At 42.5% G+C, this 26,724-nt stretch overlaps 1 protein-coding gene across 2 annotated transcripts; it reads left to right on the top strand.

Moving 5' to 3' along the window:
• Window positions 1-1,195: 1,195 nt before the first annotated feature.
• On the top strand, window positions 1,196-26,216 carry nphp1 (nephronophthisis 1). Of its 2 annotated transcripts, XM_024425144.2 has the most exons (20): window positions 1,197-1,408; window positions 1,536-1,600; window positions 1,721-1,784; window positions 1,950-2,080; window positions 2,360-2,588; window positions 2,694-2,795; window positions 2,891-2,964; window positions 3,191-3,227; window positions 3,346-3,430; window positions 4,831-4,925; window positions 12,485-12,613; window positions 12,808-12,882; window positions 13,012-13,122; window positions 13,306-13,388; window positions 13,843-13,919; window positions 14,065-14,167; window positions 14,265-14,377; window positions 25,074-25,147; window positions 25,322-25,366; window positions 25,620-26,216. In XM_024425144.2, the coding sequence occupies exons 1-20, from the start codon at window positions 1,343-1,345 to the stop codon at window positions 25,863-25,865; spliced, it is 2,004 nt and encodes a 667-aa protein (XP_024280912.1). In that variant the 5' UTR covers window positions 1,197-1,342; the 3' UTR covers window positions 25,866-26,216. The 2 variants fall into 2 exon arrangements, with proteins under 2 accessions (XP_024280913.1, XP_024280912.1); XM_024425145.2 differs by lacking the exon at window positions 25,074-25,147 and having other exon boundaries at window positions 1,196-1,408; window positions 25,620-25,761.
• Window positions 26,217-26,724: the final 508 nt, after the last annotated feature.

Raw genomic sequence — 26,724 nt, forward strand, 5'->3', positions numbered from 1 at the left:
CGTTGAAAAATCCTAGTCGGTCGACCTCTAGTTCCAACATCTAGTTGAAAGCATTCCAAGAAGAGCAGAGGCTGTTATAGAAGCAAAGGGGGGACCAACTCCATATTAATGCCCATGATTTTGAAATGAGATGCTCGACAAGCAGGTATCCACATACTTTTGGTCATGTAGTGTATTATTACTTAGATTTTCACATCCTACCTTTTGAAATACTCCATAAAACTGAACAGTCTGGAACAGCTCAGAAGGATAAGCTTTAACAAGAAATGAAGTTACTGTATAGAAAACAAGATGTGTTATATTCGAAAGCAGTACCTGGATTACAATTAGGGTTGCAAAGGAAGGGTATATTACTGGAAACATTAAAAGTTCACTAGTAAATTACCAGAATTTTGGTAACATTCAATCTTTATTTGGAATTTTAACAGGTGACATCTATTGGCCTTTTTGGGTACTTAAGATTGTCACAGGTGTCTGTAATTATATCTGTCCATCTATGTGGCCTTATCACATATATAATATCTAAAATAAGAGATAAACTATCAACTTAGTGATACCATTCTTATTTTATAATGTATGTGGGTTTCAGGATGAAATATACTTGATATATATTGTTAGACACTTTTATGTATTTTATTATGTCATTATGTCTTTGTTGTAAATGTTTTGGCGCCAAAATGGAGGAGTTGTGAAAAAAGTCAATAGTTTGAAGAGTTGCAGATTTCCAGTACCAGACTAATGTGGAGCTATATACAGGAAATAGTCTACCAGTACGATACAAATGTGGAGCTATATACAGGGAATAGTCTACCAGTACGATACTAATGTGGAGCTATATACAGGAAGTAGTCTACCAGTACCAGACTAATGTGGAGCTATATACAGGGAGTAGGTAGTCTACCAGTACCAGACTAATGTGGAGCTATATACAGGAAATAGTCCACCAGTACGATACAAATGTGGAGCTATATACAGGGAATAGTCGAAAGATAAAGGATTTTATCATTCTTATTTTATTATTGGTCAAATATTTTAGGGAAACTTGGCTTCCCTTGGCGTCCATGAATACAAGCCACTGCTACACGCTACTCAACGTTGTTGTATTCCATAATTGTCTTTCAGTTCTAGTGCATACTTTTATTTTGAAATCAGTTACAGTGCCTATCGTACCTTTATTTAGAAATATGTGGTGGAACGGAAGTCGTTGCTTAGCGACATCTAAAAGCGTCTGATAAGTGTGAACTTGCAGTTGCTAGCGGCTTAATTTTGTTTTGGATAATATTGTATTTAGAATTAAAAATATATAATATATATATATATATATATATATTTATAGTTAGCTATGCCACCAAAAAGACAAGGGCCTCTTCAAACAGTGCAAAGAGAGACGGATGATATCAAAAGACAGGTGAGCCAGCTAGCGTTAGCTAGCTAACTCGAGTGCAATGCATGGTAGTTTACCTGCTTTGCTTGGTTGCAGTCATCCTAGGTTACGATCCATCATATATGTGGTACATGTGTTTTACTTTCCATAGGTTGACAGTCTGATAAAAGATGCACGGCTGTCGGATGGGTCAGGGCGCACAGAGGCATATCAGAGGTAGCTAACATAGCTACACCCTTCACGTATTCAAATCTGCTAAACATTAGTTATAGCTAGCTAGCTACTAACTCGTGGATATTATAACTAGCTAACTTAAAACGTTGCCTTTTCTTCCAGCCGATGCATACATCTACAAAACTTAGTGGAGGAGACAACCAGGAAGCTCAAGAAGTTAACCAAGGTAACGTTATGTATATACAGCATTTATTACGCTAGCTAGCTAGCTACATTCTTCCCCCCATTCATTTTCATCGTTGTTTGGTCTTTCAAATGCTGCTCCATACTTTTGTTGTTTTAGCTAGCAACTATACTTAGCTACACATTTTTCATCTGCTCCGCACTAAAGGCTGATGAGCCAGCCCCAGTGGGGAATTACGAACAGAGAAAGATGGAGGAGGAAAGACGTCTGCGGGGGTTTGAGGAGAAGCTGCTGGTCCTAGTCCAGGAGCTCTCTCCGCCTCAGAAACGTGAGGGAGGGTGAGGACCATAGCAATATTTCTTAATTAACACATTCAATACTATAGACCTTGTGATTGTGTAATATTGTCTACATTCTGATCCATGACTTGTGATGATGGTTTCTGTCTCCCAGGCCTCATAGGGTGAGTTGTAGGCCCTTTGTTCAAAACATACTTGCCTGGCTTCTGCTAGTGTATTGAGGTTGTTATCTACCGAGTATCCATGTGTTCAATTAAGACAAGTTCTTGAAACTGCCAGTGTCAAAAGAGAAAGACCATCTGCCCATTTTTTCCCCAGGTCATCCCAAGCCCAGGAAGATGAAGAGGAGGAAGACAGTGAGGAAGACAGTGAAGAAGACAGTGAGGAAGAGGAGAGTGAAGAGGAGAGTGTAGAAGATGAGGAAGAAGATGATGATGAGGAAGATGTAGTCACAAAGACCATGGAACAAATTCCAGAGTCAGGCACTGCCACGTACATGGTCATCAGTGCCTTTAAAGGAGAGCAGGAAGGAGATCTTACCATTCAGGTCAAAATACTGCTCAGACAAATTCACTAGCATACAAAGATCATATCCTGACTGTTTGTCATAATGTAGTTAAACAGTGGTGATATTTTTTGCTTATCTTTTCAGATGGGTGAGGTCCTGGCGATTCTCAGTAAAAATGAGGATGGCTGGTGGCTTGCTCAGGACTCAAAGGGCAGTAAGGGACTAGTCCCCAAAACCTACTTGAAGGTACCATCAGTTGAACAATTCTTTGATGTTGATTGCTGTCATTCTAATTACATCAAAACATATGGTTTTATGTATTTTGTGTTTGTATGTTTCAGAGATATTCAGACCAGGAAGAGGATGATGAGGAAACGTCAGAGGATGAGGAGCTTGAGTCCAAAAGGAAGCAGAGGTGAGGTTCTCTTCATAACCACTAGATGGCAATGTTCACAAATGCGTCGCTCGAAGGCTACTTGGACTCCTTGGAACATAATTATTATGAATCTTTCTGACTGCTAGACAATCAACTTTGTTGTTGTTGTTGTTCTGTAATTGATAACACATACATTTACAGTGATGATGATGGTATTCTAGTGTTCCCAATGACTGTGACAGTGAATATCTTCTCACATTGACAGCTCAAACTGGGACTGTGTGAGGAGAGCCATCACTGAGGTAAGAGGAGCTAGTGGTGGACCAGTTCAACTAGATTCTAAAACATCATCTACTACTTGTGTGTGTGTATGCACATGTGCATTTGTGTGTGTCTATTCCTGTGTGAAATTCTTTTCAGATTGATGCTACTGATGTTCTGTCAGCCATGGGTGCCATCCCTGCTGGGTTCAGGTCATCCACCCTCTCTAAACTACTAGATGAGGGTAAGTCTCTGAGCTTAGATCAGCCTTGTCTCACAGAGGCATGACATTCTGCCGGGAACAGAAAGACTCACCTGATCAACAAAAAATGCATGTAGATAGTTCTCCCGAATAATATTTAATCACGTATCATCAGCTTGTGTACTGTGGGCCAGATTGGATGTCATCGATAAAGAACACCTGCGTCACATTTCACATTTACCCTAACCCTCTGTGCTACACACACACACATCGCTAATATGTCACAGCAGGTATGCATGCACACAAAGACATAAACATTTTCTGCCATGTCGGTCACCCCAGAGGCTGTATGCTTTTCATGCTCTGCATAATTATTCAATAGTTGGATGGTTTGTACAGTCAAACAAAGGAATAGCTAGTGGACAGGGTGACATCCAATGTTCCCTCCAAGCTGCGTGCGTCAGCGGCCATGCACTTCCTCCAGGACTGCCGTGTAGAAGAAATGCCAGGCAGCGCAGAGACGCAAGAGATTAAATTTCACTGAGTTCACCCTATTCATTTGCACTATATAGATTGTTTTTTCTGCCCCTTTTCAATGCAACAAAACAAAACAACTTTGTAAGATTGAGTCTGATTTTGTGGTAGGCAGAGTCAGAGTGCAAAGGAGTAGAATTCTATTGGCGGTCTTTCAATCACCAGCGAGTGAATTTGCTTTTCAGATCAGAGCGCAGTGAACATTAGTTGATATTCTTTGCTAGTTAGCGAGTTATTAGCCCCGTTAGAAATAAGTATAGGTCAGCAATGGGGAGTTACGGCTTCCTACAAGAGAACACAACCTGTAGGCTACATTTCAAGCTGAATTTGAAAATCCAGTCAGGTAAAAAGCTTATGTCTTAATTAAAGGGGCAGTGTTGTATTTTGAGACAGGCTTGAATATGCAAATAAGCCAATAGGCAGAGGGGTAGCCTACATTGTCTAATTATCTGTATGGTAGTAAGAATTATTTTTATTTTGTAAAGTGGTTTCTTGAATCATAAAATACAATGCAATTTACAGTCACCTATTTAGCCCATGGTGTTACAGACCAAGTAAATAATCATTAATTAATGTCAACTTTTTAAAAGTCTCATGCAATGTAGGCCTGCATTGAACACCAAATATAGGCTACTGTAGGCTATATCATAGAAATCAAAAGCTATTTCAACGTGAAAATGTTATGGGATTTTGTCCATTTTTTGTTGGCTTTGTTGGCAGGCCTACAGTACATTATGCTGAAATATCCAAAATAGCCTATTGGCTACTGTCTAAAACAGTAGGTGTACAGCCTCAGTGTTCACTGTAAATGCACGCCGGAAGTTGCACAATGTTGAAGTTTCCGCTCATAAGACCTAGAATTAGCTTGTAATGTTTTCATAAGGGCCTGTGGCCTGTGTGTTTTACAGGGATTACCTACAGAGCAAGTCACTACATCCAACCAGAGTTGAGCCAATCCAAACTGTCCTTCAAAGACCTCTTCCGGGACCCAGACACTGGAAAAGTAAGGATTTATACTGAGATGGCATTAAAGCAGTTATGGCCAACTTGCAAAGGTCACATCACACAAATAGGTCCTACTTTAGCTTGATGTATGTTGGGGGTGTGTCGTGGAAATTTCCTGTATAACCAAATCATGAGAGACCAAACCACACACAAGTCAGAGTATATTATAAAGTCCCATCTTAAATTATTTATGAGCTTCACCATAGCCCTGTGACTCTCAGATCAATTCAGTGTCTATAAATGAATTCTCTGAGAGTGCTTACAAAACAGTTCTTAGTATCATTTATAGCCAAGACACACCCATCTCAACTCACATGACGAATAACAGATCTTAGGAACATTACACGAAGGAAGATTTACTTGAAAGAGGAGTATCCCATAGCCAGACAGCATTAGCAATAAATTATAGTTCAGTTTGCCCTCTTAGACGAGGTTCTACTTCTCGTTCTTGGTACAACATATAGTGGGGCAAAAAAGTATTTAGTCAGCCACCAATTGTAAAAGTTCTCCCACTTAAAAAGATGAGAGAGGCCTGTAATTTTCATCATAGGTACACTTCAACTATGACAGACAAAATGAGAAGAAGAAAATCCAGAAAATCACATTGTAGGATTTTTAATTTATTTGCAAATTATGGTGGAAAATAAGTATTTGGTCAATAACAAAAGTTTATCTCAATACTTTGTTATATACCCTTTGTTGGCAATGACAGACATCAAACATTTTCTGTAAGTCTTCACAAGGTTTTCATACACTGTTGCTGGTATTTTGGCCCATTCCTCCATGCAGATCTCCTCTAGAGCAGTGATGTTTTGGGGCTGTTGCTGGGCAACACGGACTTTCAACTCCCTCCAAAGATTTTCTATGGGGTTGAGATCTGGAGACTGGCTAGGCCACTCCAGGAACTTGAAGTGCTTCTTACGAAGCCACTCCTTCGTTGCCCGGGCGGTGTGTTTGGGATCATTGTCATACTGAAAGACCCAGCCACGTTTCATCTTCAATGCCCTTGCTGATGGAAGGAGGTTTTCACTCAAAATCTCACGATACATGGCCCCATTCATTCTTTCCTTTACACGGATCAGTCGTCCTGGTCCCTTTGCACAAAAACAGCCCCAAAGCATGATGTTTCCACCCCCATGCTTCACAGTACGTATGGTGTTCTTTGGATGCAACTCAGCATTCTTTGTCCTCCAAACACGACGAGTTGAGTTTTGACCAAAAAGTACTATTTTGGTTTCATCTGACCATAATGACATTCTCCCAATCTTCTTCTGGATCATCCAAATGCTCTCTAGCAAACTTCAGACGGGCCTGGACATGTACTGGCTTAAGCAGGGGGACACGTCTGGCACTGCAGGATTTGAGTCCCTGGCGGCGTAGTGTGTTACTGATGGTAGGCTTTGTTACTTTTGTCCCAGCTCTCTGTAGGTCATTCACTAGGTCCCCCCGTGTGGTTCTGGGATTTTTGCTCACCGTTCTTGTGATCATTTTGACCCCACGGGGTGAGATCTTGCGTGGAGCCCCAGATCGAGGGAGATTATCAGTGGTCTTGTATGTCTTCCATTTCCTAATAATTGCTCCCACAGTTGATTTCTTCAAACCTAGCTGCTTACCTATTGCAGATTCAGTCTTCCCAGCCTGGTGCAGGTCTACAATTTTGTTTCTGGTGTCCTTTGACAGCTCTTTGGTCTTGGCCATAGTGGAGTTTGGAGTGTGACTGTTTGAGGTTGTGGACAGGTGTCTTTTATACTGATAACAAGTTCAAACAGGTGCCATTAATACAGGTAACGAGTGGAGGACAGAGGAGCCTCTTAAAGAAGAAGTTACAGGTCTGTGAGAGCCAGAAATCTTGCCTGTTTGTAGGTGACCAAATACTTATTTTCCACCATAATTTGCAAATAAATTCATAAAAAATCCTACAATGTGATTTTCTGGATTTTTTTTCTCATTTTGTCTGTCATAGTTGAAGTGGACCTATGATGAAAATTACAGGCCTCTCATCTTTTTAAGTGGTAGAGCTTGCACAATTGGTGGCTGACTAAATACTTTTTTGCCCCACTGTAGTACCAAAACATTACCTCATCCAATGGCATATATCAATTGTCAATTCTAGATACTCCCATCACAACAGGTGTGGCAGTCATGACATTTTGTCAGCAGGTCATTGTCAAACAAATAACTGCCGGTCTCAAGGCTTCCACACAGCCTACAAGCCACTGATGCAGACATTTGGAACATCTATATTTTAAAAAGTCTAAGAAATCCATTTAATATAACCTACACATCACAGTAAATCCGTTATTTATTTTAGATAGACTATTTTCTTCATATCATGTTTCTTTAGACTATTTCAGAAGAACAGAATAGCGTACTCTGAGTTGTCCTTATGTTAAGCCCTAATAAGACTGTCATATGACTGTGGGCTACACTTGTTCATTTAGCAAAGAAGATTTGCTCAGAATTCCATGGCATTTTATATTATGAACAATACAATTGAACATAGCTGAATAAAATAGAAAGGATATTTTCTCCAAACGATTTCCAAGGAGGTACGCACATTCTGTGTGAAGCGGTTAACAGAGAAACAGGTCCTCCTATATGCTTAATTTAGAGTTATTTATGCAACTTTAGTTGTTCTACAAACGTTGGGATGTATGTTTTTTTATACATTCTAAGGCTGCATGATACGACTCTAATGATGATTTGAAAAAAGCTGATTTGTTTCCTGTGCAGGCTGCACAAACTTCACCAGTCTCTCATTCACAGTTTGACAAGCACTTGATAATATTCTCACCATGTCTCGAATTTCCGGGTGGCGTTCCCCTTGTGTGACTGTAATTACCCCCCAAAAATCCATGCCTTTTGCGGCCAAAGTGCCCGTTATGCCCTTGGGCTGAATATAATACTTATAATTCCCTTCTCCCAGCTGCCGTGCTCCGAAGCAACTCTCACTCACATGGCTGTCTCAGATATCTGTCACAGGCCGGCTCATAGCCTGTGGCAAAAATGAGGGGACACGAACAACGGGTATAGGCCAATCAAAAAGGTTCTTTATTGTAAACCAAAACTATTAACTTTAAACAAAGAAAAAGGAATGAGGTGTGAAAGTATCATAATGTAAGGTGTTTGTAAAGTGAATCTGTGTGTGTGAATGACTGAGTGAAAACTATGCATAACTACAAAGGAACAAACAAAACAGGATCATACCTGGAGGAGCCGAGAGAGAGTGATTAGTGAAGCAGCAGTTTAAATACCCTGAGCCCAGGTGACTCCAATCACTAACGACCCTCCTCTGCCTGCAGGAGGAACCGCCCCTGCATTGCAGAGGAGGGGCCGTGACATATCTGAATTGTTATTAGCCAATGCCCTTCTCATAGCTAAGAAGTAGGCTGGAAGTGAAGACAGACACAATTGCGTGCGTCCTTCTTATCGAATTCCGAGGCACATATTGAAGATGTTAGAAGAACTGCACACATTTGTCTACTATTCATCAGCCAATAAGATGTGTAGGCCTAACGATCAGCAAAATCACTAGCCTATGTCAATTTACTATCCCATAGTACACAAGTTGACCTATTCTATTGGTCAACTTGTCCTTCTGTGCAATAAATAAATATTCTAACATACTGTAATGAGGTCTGTGTGTAGCTGGTGTAGAGGAGTCAGGCGCAGGACAGCAGATATGAGTAAATAAATATACTTTACTCAAAATATACAAATGCAATACAAAAAGAGAGCCCACATTAACGGACCGTACTACATACAAACAATTACTCACAAACAGACATGGGGGAACAGAGGGTTAAATAATGAACAAGTAATTGGGGAATTGAAACCAGGTGTGTAAGACAAAGACAAAACAAATGGAAAATGAAAAGTGGATCGGCGATGGCTTGCAGGCCGGTGACGTTGACCTCCGAACGCCGCACCGAAGAAGGAGAGGGACCGACTTCGGTAGAAGTCGTGACGCATGCTGTACCTGTCAAAAGTTTGGACACACCTACTCATTCAAGGGTTTTTCTTTATTTTTACTATTTTATACATTGTAGAATAATAGTGAAGACATCAGAACTTCATCAGTCTCTCATTCACAGTTTGACAAACACTTTCCCGGTGGTGCTCCCCTTGTGTGGCTGTAATGCCCCTTAAAAAATCCATATGCTGACACTTGTTGGCTGCTTTTCCTTCACTCTGCGGTCCAACTCATCCCAAACCATCTCATTTGGTTTGAGGTCAGGTGATTGTGAAGGCCAGGTCATCTGATGTAACACTCCATCACTCCCCTTCTTGCTCAAATAGCCCTCCATTTCTGATGCTTGTAACTCTAATGAACGTATCCCCTGGAGCTCTGGGTCTTCCTTTCCTGTAGCGGTCCTCATGAGAGCCAGTTTCATCATGGCGCTTGATGGTTTTTGCGACTGCACTTGAAGAAATGTTCAAAGTTCTGGATTGACTGACCTTCATGTCTTAATGTAATGATGGACTGTCGTTTCTCTTTGCTTATTTGAGCTGTTCTTGCTATAATATGGACTTGGTCTTTTACCAAATAGGGCTATCTTCTGTATACCACCCCTACCTTGTTACAACACAACTGATTGTGTCAAACGGTTTAAGAAGGAAAGAAATTCCACAAATTAACTTCTAACAAGGCACACCTGTTAATTGAAATGCATTTCAGGTGACCACCTCATGAAGCTGGTTGAGAGAATACCAAGAGTGTGCAAAGCTGTCATCGAAGCAAAGGGTGGCTTCTTTGAAGAATCTCAAATATAAAATATATTTTGATTTGTTTTACACTTTTTTGGTTACTACATGATTCCATACTTGTTATTTCATAGTTTTGATGTCTTCCCTTATTCTACAATGTAGAAAATAGTAAAAGTAAACAAAATCCCTGGAATGAGTAGATGTCCAAACTATTAACTGGTACTGTCAGGGGATGACGCTGGAGAGGAGAAGCGAGTACGGGGAGTCAATCATTTAATAGGGAACGAGACAGGACAGCGTCAGCACACGGGTAATACAGACAAATTACAATCAATGCAGCAGCGGGGAACAGAGCTGGGGAACTGACAAATATAGGGGAGGTAATAAACATTAAACTTTAACATATTTAACCTTTATTTAACCAGGTAAGCTAATTGAGAACAAGTTCTCATTTACTGCGACCTGGCCAAGATGAAGCAAAGCAGTGCGACAGAAACAACAACACAGAGTTACATGGAATAAACAAGCATACAGTCAATAACACAATAGAAAAAAATAAAGTCTATATACAGTGTGTCTAAATTGCATGAGGAGGTATAAATAAATAGGCAATAAATAGGCCATAGTAGCAAAGTAATTACAATTTAGCAGATTAACACTGGAGTAGATGAGCAGATGATGATGAGCAGATGATGGTGTGTAAGTAGTGATACTGGTGTGCAAAAGAGCAGCAAAGTAAATAAAAACAATATGGGGATGAGGTAGGTAGATTGGATGGGCTATTTACAGATGGACTATGTACAGCTGCAGCGATCGGTTAGCTGCTCAGGTAGCTGATGTTTAAAGTTAGTGAGGGAAATGTAAGTCTCCAGCTTCAGCGATTTTTGCAATTCGTTCCAGTCACTGGCAGCAGAGAACTGGAAGGAAAGGCGGCCAAAGGAGGTGTTGGCTTTGGGGATGACCAGTGAGATATACCTGCTGGAGCGTGTGCTACGGGTGGGTGTTGTTATCGTGACCAGTGAGCTGAGATAAGGAGGAGCTTTACCTAGCATAGACTTGTAGATGACCTGGAGCCAGTGGGTCTGGCGACGAATATGTTGCGAGGACTAGCCGACTAGAACATACAGGTTGCAGTGGAGGGTGGTATAAGGCACTTTGGTAACAAAACGGATGGCACTGTGATAGACTGCATCCAATTTGTTGAGTAGAGTATTGGAAGCTATTTTGTAGATGACATCACCGAAATCAAGGATCGGTAGGATAGTCAGTTTTACGAGGGTAAGTTTGGCAGCGTGAGTGAAGGAGGCTTTGTTGCGAAATAGAAAGCCAATTCTAGATTTGAATTTGTATTGGAGATGTTTGATAGTCTGGAAGGAGAGTTTACAGTCTAGCCAGACACCTAGGTATTTGTAGTTGTCCACATATTCTAGTTCGGAACCGTCCAGAGTAGTGATGCTAGTCGGGCGGGCGGGTGCGGGCAGCGAACGGTTGAAAAGCATGCATTTGGTTTTGCTAGCATTTAAGAGCAGTTGGAGGCCACGGAAGGAGTGTTGTATGGCATTGAAGCTCTTTTGGAGGTTAGTTAACACAGTGTCCAAAGACGGGCCAGATGTATACAGAATGGTGTCGTCTGCATAGAGGTGGATCAGGGAATCACCCGCAGCAAGAGCGACATCGCTGATATATACAGAGAAAACAGTCGGCCCGAGAATTGATCCCTGTGGCACCCCCATAGAGACTGTCAGATGTCCGGACAACAGGCCCTCCTGATGAGTGAGTCCAGGTGAGTCAATCGCTGAAGCGCGTGACGAGGGATGGCAGGTGTGCGTAATAGATGATGGTAGGAGTGCATTATGCAGGGGAGCCTGGCGCCCTCGTGCGCCAGGAGGGAAGAGCGGGTGCAGGCGTAACAGGTACTGTACTATGAGACAGTTGTGGGATGTGATAGATCCCAAATTAATACAACTACTCGCATCAATTTTAGAAGCAATGAGGCTGATGCAACAGATCAGAACATTGAGGTTAAAATGTTGATGAACTATTAGGCCATTTCTTCACATTATAAGCACAGCAATGCACACACGGCATTCGGCTATAAGCACAGGTTTTCCAAAATTCAATCAATTAGCGGGAAAACACTAATCTCAAAAGTGTTCGTAACTTGAACCAAACTTGAAACGCGTTGCCTATGTATGTCAGTTAGGCTCTACACTGGTTGTGAAGCGGATTGTCCTTCATTTTAAGAAGTTATTTGGCCACTTTAGTTGTGATACAAACCTTATCAAACCAAATCAAAATCCCTGTGGAATGTCCATGCTCCTCTCTTTGTTTAGCCAGATGTCAGAATCACACCCCGTCCATCTTCATCCTGGGCCTGACCCTGCTCTCTGATCCTAGGCAATTTCCTCTTATCTGATTAGGTCAACTTTTCATACATTTGCATACACACAGTTTCATGGCCTAAACTCCATTAATACGCACAGTAATCATTCACTAAACAGGATACAAACTAACTACAGTTTAACTTGAAACATGTTACATTTTAATAGAATCCATCACTACTAACGACCATCAGCAGCATCAGAGCTTGGAGAAGCCTAGGTACGCAACTAAACAGTCACATGGAATTTGACTGCGATCATGATGCGTGACCGCCGGTGTGGCGGTAATGTGGTCACTGTAACAGCCCTCATGTCAGTTATTGTGTGTGTGTTGGTGACAATTGTTAGTAGTGTGTGCTGTTTCGTTTGACTCAACCATTGTAGTCAAGGCTTTATCTTCATTAGGATGGTGTAGGCATGACTATTGTGCATGTATTAGAAGTAAGAAGGAACCCTCTCGTCCCCATAGGTTCGTCAGAGGACAGCGAGGACGTCCCTCACTCTGACTCTGTGGAGCTGCAAGAGTATCCCCACCCCAGGGGTCGGAGTTCAAGTCCTCAGTCGGCACATCCGCCTCTGTGCTTTCGACGGTACTCAGGTGGGATACCTCTACCCATGTCGTGCTCACCAATGATGCCTTTTTGACTGGATTGTGTCTTTCTACACTCTTCTCTTGCCCAACATTTGTTCCTTTCAACATATCTAGCTCTTTTTATATAATGTCAGTGAGGCTGTTGTGAATGTTGTGAGTGAGGGTCAATAATTTCATTGTTGACCGTTTACTCTTTTTAGGTTCTTAGTAACATCCACACCATCCGAGCCACTTGCAATGCAAACAACGTCAAGACCTGGTCCTTTTCTCCCCGGGTACTACATCATTTAGACATCACACTCAAGCTATTGAAATGGAGCAGAGCGTACCATGCTGTATAGTCTGAATGTATTTCTGTAAAGCTAAAAGTTTAGTTTAAATGCTTGTTTGGTTTGGTTTCGCAGATGACTGGGAATCTACCCAGCCTTTTGGACGGGGACTGTTTTCTGAGGTGCAACTCGGACGCTCCTGAGCTGGGAATATTATTTGAACTTGGAGTCACATACATCCGAAATGTAAGCGTTTCTTATACCATTCCTGAGAAAGACTACTCAAGTCTACGTTGTCTTTCAATACACTAGCCATGTCTGCAGACTAACCCCTCTAGCCATGCCCTAGGGGGTAGCTGTTATTTCTCCAACGGTGTACTTCAAATGATTCTTATTTGCATTTATTTACATTGAGCTCTTGCTCTCCAGTCTACAGGTGAGAGAGGAGACCTGAGCTGTGGCTGGGCCTTCCTGAAGCTCTTTGACACCAACGGAGCACCTGTCCCACACAGGTACTGTACTGCTCCTTTGCTGGCCCAGCGCCACAAAGACTCGCAGCTTGATGTCGCCATCAACACAGATGCCCTAAGAGATATCAAAATCTGATTTCATTGATCGGGTTACGTACTGTAATGTACATGAGGGTGTCGTAGAACACGAAGCTCATCTAGTCAGATTGGTGTTGCCCCTGTTTCACCTGTTCTGATGATCAGATACAGAGGAGAACCAGACTGCTTTTCCCACAGTAGTACAGTACAGTATGTGTTGCAGTAGCTGTTTGTCACTGATGTGGAATTCTCTCGGGCCGATGTCGTTCCGTCTCATTTCTCCCTAACAGACCTGTTCTGAAGCCAAAAATGACTCGCAGCCCAGTGTTGTCATCAACACATACAGTATGTCAGAAGAGATTTCATAATCTGGGAGTGAATCTCATGCCTGTGTCTGTCTGTCTGTATCTCTCTGTAGGACCTATGAATTGCTTGTGCATGGAGGCACACCGTATGAAAAGGACGTAGAGGTAGATCCATCTTTAACAAGAGGAGGTATGAGCATGCAAAAAGTGCATGTTAACTACATGTTAATAAATACATTTCTATTGAATTGAAAGAGGTCATTATTACTAATGTTATGTTGAGAATTGGAGTTTCTGAGGTTCTCATCGTCCCTGTGATCTCTTTCTGGCCCCAGCCACAGGAACAGGCATGTTCCAGCAGATGATGTTGTCCAGGAAACTCCCTAAACTCTTCCTCAAACTGAAATCGCCAAACGTTCGTACAAGGTCACAGCTGAGGTGAGTGTGGATTTTGGAATCGAAGCTACAGCACCTCTTGTCACATAGTAGTTTTGATGTTCCTGTAGCTAGCTAACTCCTCTCCCTGCTTTGTCAGTGCTCTTCCAGACACTCTAGTGGGCAGTCTCTCCAGTATACATCTGCTGGTTCTGCACAGACAACTACTGGCAGATATTCTGCTTATGGACAGGGCAACCATGCAGAATGCAGGTAACACACGCACGCACGCACACACACTCCCACACACTCCCACATACCCATGGATAGGGATAATGGGTGGACTGTATATGAAATGTTGGATACAGCATCACCACCATTGATCAGGTCAAATACTTAGTGTACATGATCGAGTCTTCCACGTAGAACAGAGTCCGGTTTCCCAATAGCGATCAAACTTAGGCTTACGAGTGTTTTTAACGATGTGTCGTTCCTATAATGGCCGGAGATGTCACATATTTTCCAAAACAGCACGCAGAGAGAATGTTGGAGCACGTGTTGATACTGATAGGATCGAAAGAAAGGCAGCGCTACTCTCAGATCAGCTTCAAATCAAATTTTATTTGTCACATACACATGGTTAGCAGATGTTAATGCGAGTGTAGCGAAATGCTTGTGCTTCTAGTTCCGACAATGCAGTAATAACCAACAAGTAATCTAACTAACAATTCCAAAACTACTGTCTTATACACAGTGTAAGGGGATAAAGAATATGTACATAAGGATATATGAATGAGTGATGGTACAGAGCAGCATAGGCAAGATACAGTAGATGGTATCGAGTACAGTATATACATATGAGATGAGTATGTAAACAAAGTGGCATAGTTAAAGTGGCTAGTGATACATGTATTACATAAGGATGCAGTCGATGATATAGAGTACAGTATATACGTATGCATATGAGATGAATAATGTAGGGTAAGTAACATTATATAAGGTAGCATTGTTTAAAGTGGCTAGTGATATATTTACATCATTTCTCATCAATTCCCATTATTAAAGTGGCTGGAGTTGAGTCAGTGTCAGTGTCAGTGTGTTGGCAGCAGCCACTCAATGTTAGTGGTGGCTGTTTAACAGTCTGATGGCCTTGAGATAGAAGCTGTTCTTCAGTCTCTCGGTCCCAGCTTTGATGCACCTGTACTGACCTCGCCTTCTGGATGATAGCGGGGTGAACAGGCAGTGGCTCGGGTGGTTGATGTCCTTGATGATCTTTATGGCCTTCCTGTAACATCGGGTGGTGTAGGTGTCCTGGAGGGCAGGTAGTTTGCCCCCGGTGATGCGTTGTGCAGACCTCACTACCCTCTGGAGAGCCTTACGGTTGTGGGCGGAGCAGTTGCCGTACCAGGCGGTGATACAGCCCGCCAGGATGCTCTCGATTGTGCATCTGTAGAAGTTTGTGAGTGCTTTTGGTGACAAGCCGAATTTCTTCAGCCTCCTGAGGTTGAAGAGGCGCTGCTGCGCCTTCTTCACGATGCTGTCTGTGTGAGTGGACCAATTCAGTTTGTCTGTGATGTGTATGCCGAGGAACTTAAAACTTGCTACCCTCTCCACTACTGTTCCATCGATGTGGATGGGGGTGTTCCCTCTGCTGTTTCCTGAAGTCCACAATCATCTCCTTAGTTTTGTTGACGTTGAGTGTGAGGTTATTTTCCTGACACCACACTCCGAGGGCCCTCACCTCCTCCCTGTAGGCCGTCTTGTCGTTGTTGGTAATCAAGCCTACCACTGTTGTGTCGTCCGCAAACTTGATGATTGAGTTGGAGGCGTGCGTGGCCACGCAGTCGTGGGTGAACAGGGAGTACAGGAGAGGGCTCAGAACGCACCCTTGTGGGGCCCCAGTGTTGAGGATCAGCGGGGTGGAGATGTTGTTGCCTACCCTCACCACCTGGGGGCGGCCCGTCAGGAAGTCCAGTACCCAGTTGCACAGGGCGGGGTCGAGACCCAGGGTCTCGAGCTTGATGACGAGCTTGGAGGGTACTATGGTGTTGAATGCCGAGCTGTAGTCGATGAACAGCATTCTCACATAGGTATTCCTCTTGTCCAGATGGGTTAGGGCAGTGTGCAGTGTGGTTGAGATTGCATCGTCTGTGGACCTATTTGGGCGGTGTCCATTCATACTGATGATGGATCAGCACCTAGAGATCTCTCATAGCCCGAGAGCATCTGGTTGTTGTGGTGTTGGCACAGGGCTACTCATTTCTCCTAATTGAAGATTTTTGTCCCCTCCCTCACTCACCTGTCCTCATTCCATGCTGTCACTGTCACTCGTCCACTCAAGCTTAACATTGTTGTCATCTATCACCCACCAGGTGCTCTTCAAGAGTTCCTCAATGAGCTTTACACCTTGATGAACTCATTTCCTGACAATGGTTCACCGCTCTTTGTGCTTGGCGACTTCAACCTTCTGACGTCTGCCTTCATTTAATTTATTTCCAACTTTCTTTCCCCTCCTTGCCTCTTTTGACCTCACCCTTTCCCAATCCCCTCCAACTCACAAGGCAGGCAACACACTTGACCTCATCTTTACTAGAGGCTGCACGCCTACTAATCCCACTGCAACCCCCCTCCAGATCTCTGATCACTACTTTGTTTCCTTTTCTGTCTCCCTCTCCTCCAACCCTAGCCACTCAGCCTCTACCCAGATGGTCATGTGCCGTCGCAATCTTCACTCTCTCTCTCCCACTACTCACTCCTCTTCTATCCTATAATCTCTCCCTTCTGTTAAATCCTTCTGTCTCCTGGTTCTGCCTCTTCAACCCTAGTCTCATCCTATGACACGCACTGTCCGCTTTCCTCCCGGCCGGCTCGGTCATGCCCGCTCATACCTCTCCATCAGGGTTGACAACTCAACGGTGTCCCCTCCCAGAGTGCAAAGAACCTTGTCGTTTTCTGCAAACATCAAAGCAGTGACTCGTTCATGCTCTACATCAAACCCCTCCAGCTTATCCAGAACACCACAGCACGCCTGGTGTTCAACCTTCCCAATTTCTCCCATGTCACCCCGCTCCTCTGCACACTCCACTGGCTTCCAGTCAAGGCTCACATCCAATACAAGACCATGGTACTTGCCTACAGAGCCCCTCCCTACCTTCAGGTTATGATCAAACCCTGCACCCCAACCCGAGCACTCCATTCGGGCACCTCTGGCCTCTTGGCCTTCCTACTCCTACGGGAGCGAAGCTTCCGCTAAGGCCCATCTTTTCTGTCCTGGCACCCCAATAGTGGAACCAGCTTCTCCCTGAAGCTAGGACAGCAGAGTCTACCCATCTCCCGAAAACATCTAAAACCCTACCTCTTCAAAGAGTATCTTAAATAATCCCACCACACCCCAATTTTGACCCGACTTTAATATGATTACGAAATATTACCACCTATATGGCTGCAAATATTGAGACGGCTTTATTCTAATCTTACCCAATAATGATGCACTAAATCACAGATTGTACATCATTGCGCACATTTTTACACATTCTGAAATATATTGAGGAAAAGATGACTGTATGTGGCCTATTGGAAAAATAGAAGTCAATTGATTGAGCAAAATTGATTTTAATATGATTACTATATATACTGTGCCTGCAGAAAGTATTCATACCCCTTGACTTATTCCACATTTTGTTGTTGCAGCCTAAATTCAAAATGAATTTAAAAAAAAATAATTCTCACCCATCTACACACTACCCCATAATGACAAAGTGAAAACATGCTTTTAGAACATTTAATTTATTGAACATTTAATATCTCATTTACATGAGTATTTACACCCCTGAGTCAATAAAGAAATAAAGAATAAAGAAGCACCTTTGGCGGTGATTACAGCTGTGAGTCTGTAATACCTACATGTTTCCCTGACCCAGTCTATAATACCTACATGTTTCAAGCAAACCACCATAGAGCCAGCTATATTTCACGGTATATATTTTTTTCACTTACTTAGCTAGCATCGAATGCTGCAAGCTAGTTTGGCCAACCCAAACACCCGGCTCAAACAGAGAGGGATGCTATATTAGATAGCTGGCTATCCAACACTGGAACTCCTCCAAGTAAGGTAAGATTTTGTTTTATTAATTTATTGCCACCGGGACCCACCGGTATAACTGCTAAAGTGCTTGCTGCTGACTGTACAATACTGCAGTGGTTCCCAACCTTTTTGGTTATTGTACCATCAACCGAATTTTGCTCTGCCCGGAGTACTCCTGAAGTACCCCCTCATGTGCATTTTACCAGTAAGCCTATGATCTCATGCGTCTTCTCAAGTACCCCCTGTACTTGTGGATAGGCCAAATTACCAGAGGAGTCCTAGTACTTCTGTTTACTAGGACTCCTACGTTAGTTCTAGTAGCTATGTTGACTATGACCTGACACCGATGTAGGCTGTGTGTAGCAGTTATGATATGAAGGTTTGGCTTGGAAATGTTTTTTTGCCTGGTCACAGACAGCTAATGTGTTGTACACTGAAGTCCACAAGCGAATGGAAAAGGTGAGAGGAGGAGAGCACGTAGATAGATGCAAGAAGGAATTATATATACAACAAGCTGTTTGTATGTGGCTGCTATGAAAGTTAACTGTGTTTGCATGTAATCAGGAGTGTATTCATTGCGCCAATTCTGTTGAAAACGTTTCTTAAACGGAAGCGAACAAAACGGGGATAAACATACCTGAATTTGTTCAATAGAAACTCTCGTTTGTAACTGTTGGACTAATGTGCACCTACTTTGTAAACTTTCATTCATTGGCTACCATGAACCGGTGTAAACTTTCATTCATTGGCTACCAAGTTCAATGAACTTTCATTCATTGGCAACCTCATGATGGGTACAGGGAAAATGTAAGTATCATGTAGTAGCCTAAATCTATTCTATCGATGTTACATTGAGCTGGGTGAATGGATTATGAATGACAGTCATCCAATATGCCATGTTCATAATTATTTAAAAATAATAATTCATAACAATGTGGAATAAGTCAAGGGGTCTGAATGCTTTCCAAATGCACTGAATTCCCTCAATTACCTCAACTACCTCGTACCCCTGCACATTGACTCAGTCCTGGTACTCCTTGTATATAGCCTTATTGTTTTTATTGTGTTACTATGTTTTTTTTATTCAGCAAATATTTGTCTTACTTTTTAACTCTGCATTGTTGCTGAATAGAACCGGTGTAAAGTCTACACCTGTTCTATTTGGCACATGTGATCAATACAATTTTATTTGAGTCTTTGTGGGTAATTTTCTAAGAGCTTTCCACACCTGGATTGTACAATATTTGGCTATTATTATAAAAATATATATTTTTAAGCTCTGTCATGTTAATTGTTGATCCTTGCTAGACAGACATTTTCAAGTCTTGCCATAGATTTTCAAGTCAAAACTAACTAGGTCACTCAGGAACATTCAATATGGTCTTGGTAAGCAACTCCAGTGTATATTTGGCCTTGTGTTTTAGGTTATTGTCCTGCTGAAAGGTGAATTTGTCTCTAAGTGTCTGTTGGAAATCAGAATGAATCAGGTTTTCTGTTCAGATTTTGCCTGTCCTTATAGCTTTATTCGGTTTCTTTTTATAAAAAACTCCCTAGATCCTGCCGATGACAAGAATGCCCATAACATAATACAGCCAACTCCATTGTAGTGGTCTCAGTGACGTGTTGGATTTGCACCAAGCATAACGCTTTGTATTCCGGACAAAAATGTACATCCTTTGCCACATTGTTTTTGCAGTATTACTTAAGTAATACATATTTTTGAGTATTTTAATTCTGTACAGGCTTCCTTCTTTTCACTCTGTCATTTAGGTTAGTTTTGTGGAGTAACTACAATGTTGATCCATCCTCAGTTTTGTCATATCACAACCATTCAACTCTAACTCTTTTCAAATCACCATGGGCCTCATGGTGAAATCCCTAAGCAATTTCCTTTCTCTCCGGCAACTGAGTTAGGAAAGACGCCTGTATCTTTGTAGCGACTGGGTGTATTGATACATTATCCAAAGGCCTTATTGATAACTTCACCATGCTCAAAGGGATTTTCACTGTCTGCTTTTTAAAATTTACCAATTGGTGCCCTTCTTTACAAGGCATTGAAAAACTCCCTGTTCTTTGTGGTTGAATCTGTGCTTGAAATTCACTACTTGATTGAGGGACGTTACAGATCATTTTATGTATAGGGTAAAGAGTAGTTCTTAATTCTATTTGCTACCATGCAACTTATTTTGCGATTTCTTAAGCACATTTTTACTCCTGAACTAATTTGGGATACTTTCTGTAGGCACTGTAGCCTATTTATCTTTTTATGCAAGTCATCTATTGGCTTTCATTCGAAGATGCTTCAAGCTAGATTTTTATCCTTCAATTGTTTGTAGCAATTGTAAAGGTCACAGACAGACAGACAGTCTCACTGTTGCCGCCTGTTGTAGACCACCCTCAGCTCCCAGCTGTGCCCTGGACACCATATGTGAATTGATTGCACCCCATCTATCTTCAGAGTTCGTTCTGTTAGGTGACTTAAACTGGAATATGCTTAACACCCCGGCAGTCCTACAATCTAAGCTAAATGCCCTCAAATCTCACACAAATGATTAAGGAACCCACCAGGTACAACCCTAAATCCGTAAACATGGGCCCCCTCATAGATATTATCCTGACTAACTTGCCCTCCAAATACACCTCTGCTGTTTTCAATCAGGATCTCAGCGATCACTGCCTCATTGTCTGCATCTGCTATGGGTCCGCGGTCAAACGACCACCCCTCATCACTGTCAAACGCTCCCTAAAACACTTCAGCGAGCAGGCCTTTCTAATCGACCTGGCCTGGGTATCCTGGAAGGATATTGACCTCATCCCGTCAGTCGAGGATGCCTGGTCGTTCTTTAAAAGTAATTTCCTCACCATATTAAATAAGCATGCCCCTTTCAAAAAAAATTGAACTAAGAACAGATATAGCCCTTGGTTCACACCAGACCTGACTGCCCCCAACCAGCACAAAAACATCCTGTGGCAGACTGCAATAGCATCGAATAGTCCCCGCGATATGCAACTTTTCAGGGAAGTCAGGAACCAAAACACGCAGTTAGTCAGGAAAGCAAAGGCTAGCTTTTTCAAACAGAAATGTGCATCCTGTATCTCTAACTCCAAAAAGTTTTGGGACACTGTAAAGTCCATGGAGAATAATAATAAGAAGAAGCTCTGTCATGGTACTGACTTTTGCCCGTCGCCTGCAGCAAAAGCCTCTATCCCGTCCTCTGACTAGACAGAGTACTGTAGGATTTTAGTCACTTCGGCTAATTAATGCCAGCTAATTATTGCAAATATTAACACTTCTAACAATATTGACTAAATAGCAAAAATAGTTCAATTACCTTAAATGCTCAGTCCCTTGGTCCTTCCCGAAACTGGTCTTTATAAGAGTAGTAATATTTTGGCAGCCTCTGCTGTTTATAATACTATTATTTCTTATTTAGTTCGAATTTCCTATGGTTACACTTTTTACTGCCTACTGTTTAGATATTGATTTCCTTTTTTCGACCCTTGGCTACTACAAGGCTTACTTATTTCTGGGCTTTTTCAATCGTGTCAAACTGCTATTGTCTCTGGTACTCAAAAGATGGAACTTGTTGATCTCAAGAGTTCTATACACCTCGCTCAGTTGAGGTGTAAAGTTCTCTCCTACTCAACGTCGTTCTCTTCTTGTGTGAGTTTCCAGAGTACCATACAATTATTAAGATATAAAGGTCAATAGTTTGCTCGTGCCTTAATGACGAAGTAGTCAATACAAACAGAGTATAGTATAAAGTAATTTACCTTGCCTGATGATTCTCTATGGTATCCAAATCATAAATGTTGAGGATCATGCCTAGGCACTGATCTCTCCTCCTTTTATACCTCTTTTAGACACTCAGTTTGGGGGACGATTTTCGGAAGTGCAACTCACTTTGCCCGTGAGTGCAACCGATTTTGCCCGTGAGTGCAACCAATTTTGCCTGGGAGTGCAACTGACTTCCTGTAAGTGCACAGTACTGTCTTTTATCGATGGCGGTTACGATATCGTTTAGTACCTTGAGTGTTGCTGAGGTGTTGCTGACTGCCTCACCTGGTTCACCAACTACTTCTCAGACAGAGTTCAGTGTGTCAAATCAGAGGGCCTGTTGTCCGGACCTCTGACCGTCTCTATGGGGGTGCCACAGGGATCAATTCTCCGGCTGACTGTTTTCTCTGTATATATCAGCGATGTCGCTCTTGCTGATTCCCCGATCCACCTCTATGCAGACGACACCATTCTGTATACATCTGGACACTGTGTTAACAAACCTCCAAACGAGCTTCAATGCCATACAACACTCCTTCCGTGGCCTCCAACTGCTCTTAAACGCTATTAAAACGAAATGCATGCTTTTCAACCATTCGTTGCCCGCACCCGCCCGCCCGACTAGCATCACTACTCTGGATGGTTCCGACTTAGAATATGTGGACAACTACAAATACCTACGTTGTCTGGCTAGAATGTAAACTCTCCTTCCAGGCTCACATTAAGCATCTCCAATCCAAAATTAAATCTAGAATCAGCTTCCTATTTCACAACAAAGCCTCCTTCACTCACGCCGCCAAACATACCCTCGTAAAACTGACTATCCTACCGATCCTCAACTTCGGCAATGTCATCTACAAAATAGCCTCCAACACTCTACTCTGCATATTGGATGCAGTCTATCACAGTGCCATCTGTTTTGTCACCAAAGCCCCATACACCACCCACCACTGCGACTTGTATGCTCTCGTCGGCTAGTCCTCGTTACATATTCGTCGCCAGACCCACTGGCTCCAGGCCAAGTCTTTGCTAGGTTAAGGTCCGCCTCATCTTAGCTCACTGGTCACTATAACAACACCCACCCGTAGCACGCGCTCCAGCAGGTATATTTCACTGGTCATCCCCAAAGCTAATACCTACTTTGGCCGCCTTTCCTTCCAGTTCTCTGCTGCCGATGACTGGAACGAGTTGCAAAAATCGCTGAAGCTGGAGACTTATATTTCCCTCACTAACTTTAAACATCAGCTATCTGAGCAGCTAACCGATCGCTGCAGCTGTACATAGTCCATCTGTAAATAGCCCATCCAATCTACCTACCTCATCCCCATATTGTTTTTCTTTACTTTTTTGCTCTTTTGCACACCAGTATTTCTACTTGCACATCATCATCTGCACATCTATCACTCCAGTGTTCATTTTCTAAATTGTAATTACTTCACTATTTATTTAAATAGGTTAGGCCTATTTATTGCCATACCTCCTCATGCCATTTGCACACACTGTATATAGACTTTATTGACTGTACACTTGTTTATTCCATGTGTAACTCTGTGTTGTTTGTTTCACACTGCTTTGCTTTATCTTGGCCAGGTCGCAGTTGTAAATGAGAACTTGTTCTCAACTAGCCTACATGGTTAAATAAAGGTGAAATAAAACATTTAAAAATAAACATCTTGATTCTACATTGTGTACAAAACATTAAGAACTCTTTCCATGACAGACTGACCAGGTGAATCCAGGTGAAAGATAAGATCCCTTATTGATGTCACCTGTTAAACACACTATTTTATTTAACCTTTATTTAACCTTTATTTAACTAGGCAAGTCAGTTAAGAACAAATTCTTATTTACACTGACGACCAAATCCGGACAACGCTGGGCCAATTGTGCATTGACTAGAATACAGTACATACTTATGCAAAGAGTAAAACAGTATGGAAACATTATTAAAGTGACCAGTGATTCCACGTCTATGTACACAGGAGGGCAGCAGCCTCGAAGGTGCAGGGATGAGTAACCGGGTGGTAGCCGGCTAGTGACAGTGACTAGGTTCAAGGAAGGGTACTGGGTGGAGTCAATCAGTGTAGATGAAGGGGAGGAGACTGGTTAAAGAAGGATTTCTAAGCCTTGAAACAATTGAGACATGGATTGTGTATGTGTGTAATTCAGAGGGTGAATGGGTAAGACAAAAGATTGATGTGCCTTTGAACGGGGTATGGTAGGCGCCAGGCGAACCGGTTTGAGTGTGTCAAGAACTGTAACGCGGCTGGGTTTTCACATTCAACAGTTTCCCGTGTGTTTCAAGAATGGTCACCTCCCAAAGGGTATCCAGCTAACTTGACACAACTGTGGGAAGCATTGAAGTCAACATAGGAATGATTTCGACACCTTGTAGAGTACATGCCCGAAGACTTGAGGCTGTTCTGTGGGCTAAAGGGGGTGTAACTCAATATTAGGAAAGTGTTCCTAATGTTTTATACATTCAGTGTATGTTTAACTCAGATATTCTGTGTATTTTGAATTACATTTGAATGAACCTTTATTTAACTAGGCAAGTCAGTTAAGAACAAATTCTTACTTACAATGACTGCCTACTCCGGCAAAACCCTCCCCTAACCCGGAGGATGCTGGGCCAATTGTGCGCTACCCAATGGGACTCCCAATCACTGCCGGTTGTGATACAGTCCGAGATCAAACCAGGGTCTGTAGTGACGCCTCTAGCACTGCGATGTTGTGCCTTAGACTTCTGCGCCACTTGAGAGCAGTGTATATAGTGACACTTAGCTGTTCTGCGAGTGGTCTGAGGCAGTTGGTAAATGACAAGCGCTTTCAAGTTCAACTTTAGTAACGATGGTTTTGGGAAACAGATCAGAGATTTAACAATGCTCCTATGAAGGTTCTAACAATTAATTTAGCCTTAAGATGCTTTTGGGGAACCGGGCCCAGGAAGGTAATCTTGTTAGATTGGTGTTGCCCCTGTTTCACCTGTGCTGATGATCAGATACAGAGAAGACCAGACTGCTTTTCCTACAGTAGTACAGTATGTGTTGCAGTAGCTGTTCGTCACTAATGAGGAATTCTCTCGGGCCGATGTCACTCCCCAACAGATCTGATCTGTAGTCCTCTGCTGGCCACCTTCCCAGAGATCATGGACCAATCGGACCTGCTGGATGCCCTGAGGGTAAATTCCGTTGCCGGATCGAGGCTAGCCCATCTCACCACCCCCTGATAACCCAATGCAATTCAGACCCTATTTTCAGGAATCAGTGGGCTCTTTTACAGACTTATTGGCTAGCTACAGTGTATTTACTATAATGTTGCATCATCCCCCTGACTGAATTGTTTTTCTGTTCAGAAGTCTTGGTTGGAGGCTGAGAGCAATATGAAGAGATCTGAAAAGGTAAGCAAATCCTTAGAGCAGAACTTTCTGAACATTCAGACACAGATGAAGCCTAATCCTGGACGGAAGTATTTTTGATTGAGATTCTCCATTTTAAAGTGCTTTTTAGTGTGCACGAAACCGGCCCTTATGTATTTTTCTGGTGGTTGAGGAATTGTGAAGCTATTTTTTGTGGCACTGCTGAACTGGCTTGTTCTGTGGGTGTGTGTTTTGTGTGATGGTGGATTTACATGTGTGTGTGGGGGTTTTTCAGAGGGACCTACCTCTGCTGAAGAGGACGTTTGTGAGGGTATACATGGACAACATCTATCCTCTCCTATACTCGGCTGACTTGCCCCCTCCTCGCTGGGCTGATGAGATGGTGGAGAACCAGCGGGCACGAGTCATCTTCAACAGTTCTCTAGAACCATTCCACACACACACCCCGGACAGCCCCCCTCGCCACCAAGCCTTTGACATCTCACAGCTCACCTATGACCTCCTCTGCATGGCCCAATAGCAACTGCATAAATCTGTCTGTTTCCAGAGTTATTTATTCAAAATTATAAACTGGGTGGTTCGAGCCCTGAATGCTGATTGGCTGACAGCAGTGGTATATCAGAGCGGTTACCATGGGTATGACAGAACTGTTGGTAACCAGTTTATAATAGCAATAAGGCACCTCGGGGGGGTTGTGGTGTATGGCCAATATACCACGGCTAAGGGCTTTATACAGGCTCTCCACGTTGCTCCTTGCTTAAGAACATCATATTGGCCATATACAACATCCCCTCTGGCATTATTGCTTAGTTATATGTCACTATTTAGTTTTGTATTTTTCTATATTTATAATAAACTATAATAGATGACATTGGTCGTCATCCTTTATTTTTTACTCAGATGTTTAAAATACAGTCCCAGAAAGTACCAGATGTTACGGTTTTCTTCCGGTGAAAGAGAGGAGGACCAAAATGCAGCGTGATTATTCATAAACATCTTCAATGAAAGATGAAAATACAAACAATCTACAAAACATTAGACGTGAAAAACCGAAACAGCCCTATCTGGTGCAACAAACACAGAGACAGGAACAATCACCCACAAAACCCAACACCAAACAGGCTACCTAAATATGGTTCCCAATCAGAGACAATGACTAACACCTGCCTCTGATTGAGAACCATATCAGGCCAAACACAGAAACAGACAAACTAGACACACAACATAGAATACCCACTCAGATCACACCCTGACCAAACAAAACATAGAAACATACAAAGCAAACTATGGTCAGGCTGTGACACCAGGGCTTTGTGTAGAGTGCATTATTGCAAACATCCACTAATAAGTAATGTTGTTTACACACACACACACCACTC

Source organism: Oncorhynchus tshawytscha, linkage group LG16, assembly GCF_018296145.1.
Source record: "Oncorhynchus tshawytscha isolate Ot180627B linkage group LG16, Otsh_v2.0, whole genome shotgun sequence".
NCBI lineage: Eukaryota > Metazoa > Chordata > Actinopteri > Salmoniformes > Salmonidae > Oncorhynchus > Oncorhynchus tshawytscha.

Coding starts and splice junctions, on each gene's coding strand:
- nphp1 (XM_024425144.2), top strand. CDS start 1,343: ATGCCACCAAAAAGACAAGGGCCTCTTCAAACAGTGCAAAGAGAGACG. Junction 4,926..12,484: donor GGGACCCAGACACTGGAAAA/GTAAGGATTTAT, acceptor TCGTCCCCATAG/GTTCGTCAGAGGACAGCGAG. Junction 13,920..14,064: donor TCCATCTTTAACAAGAGGAG/GTATGAGCATGC, acceptor TTCTGGCCCCAG/CCACAGGAACAGGCATGTTC.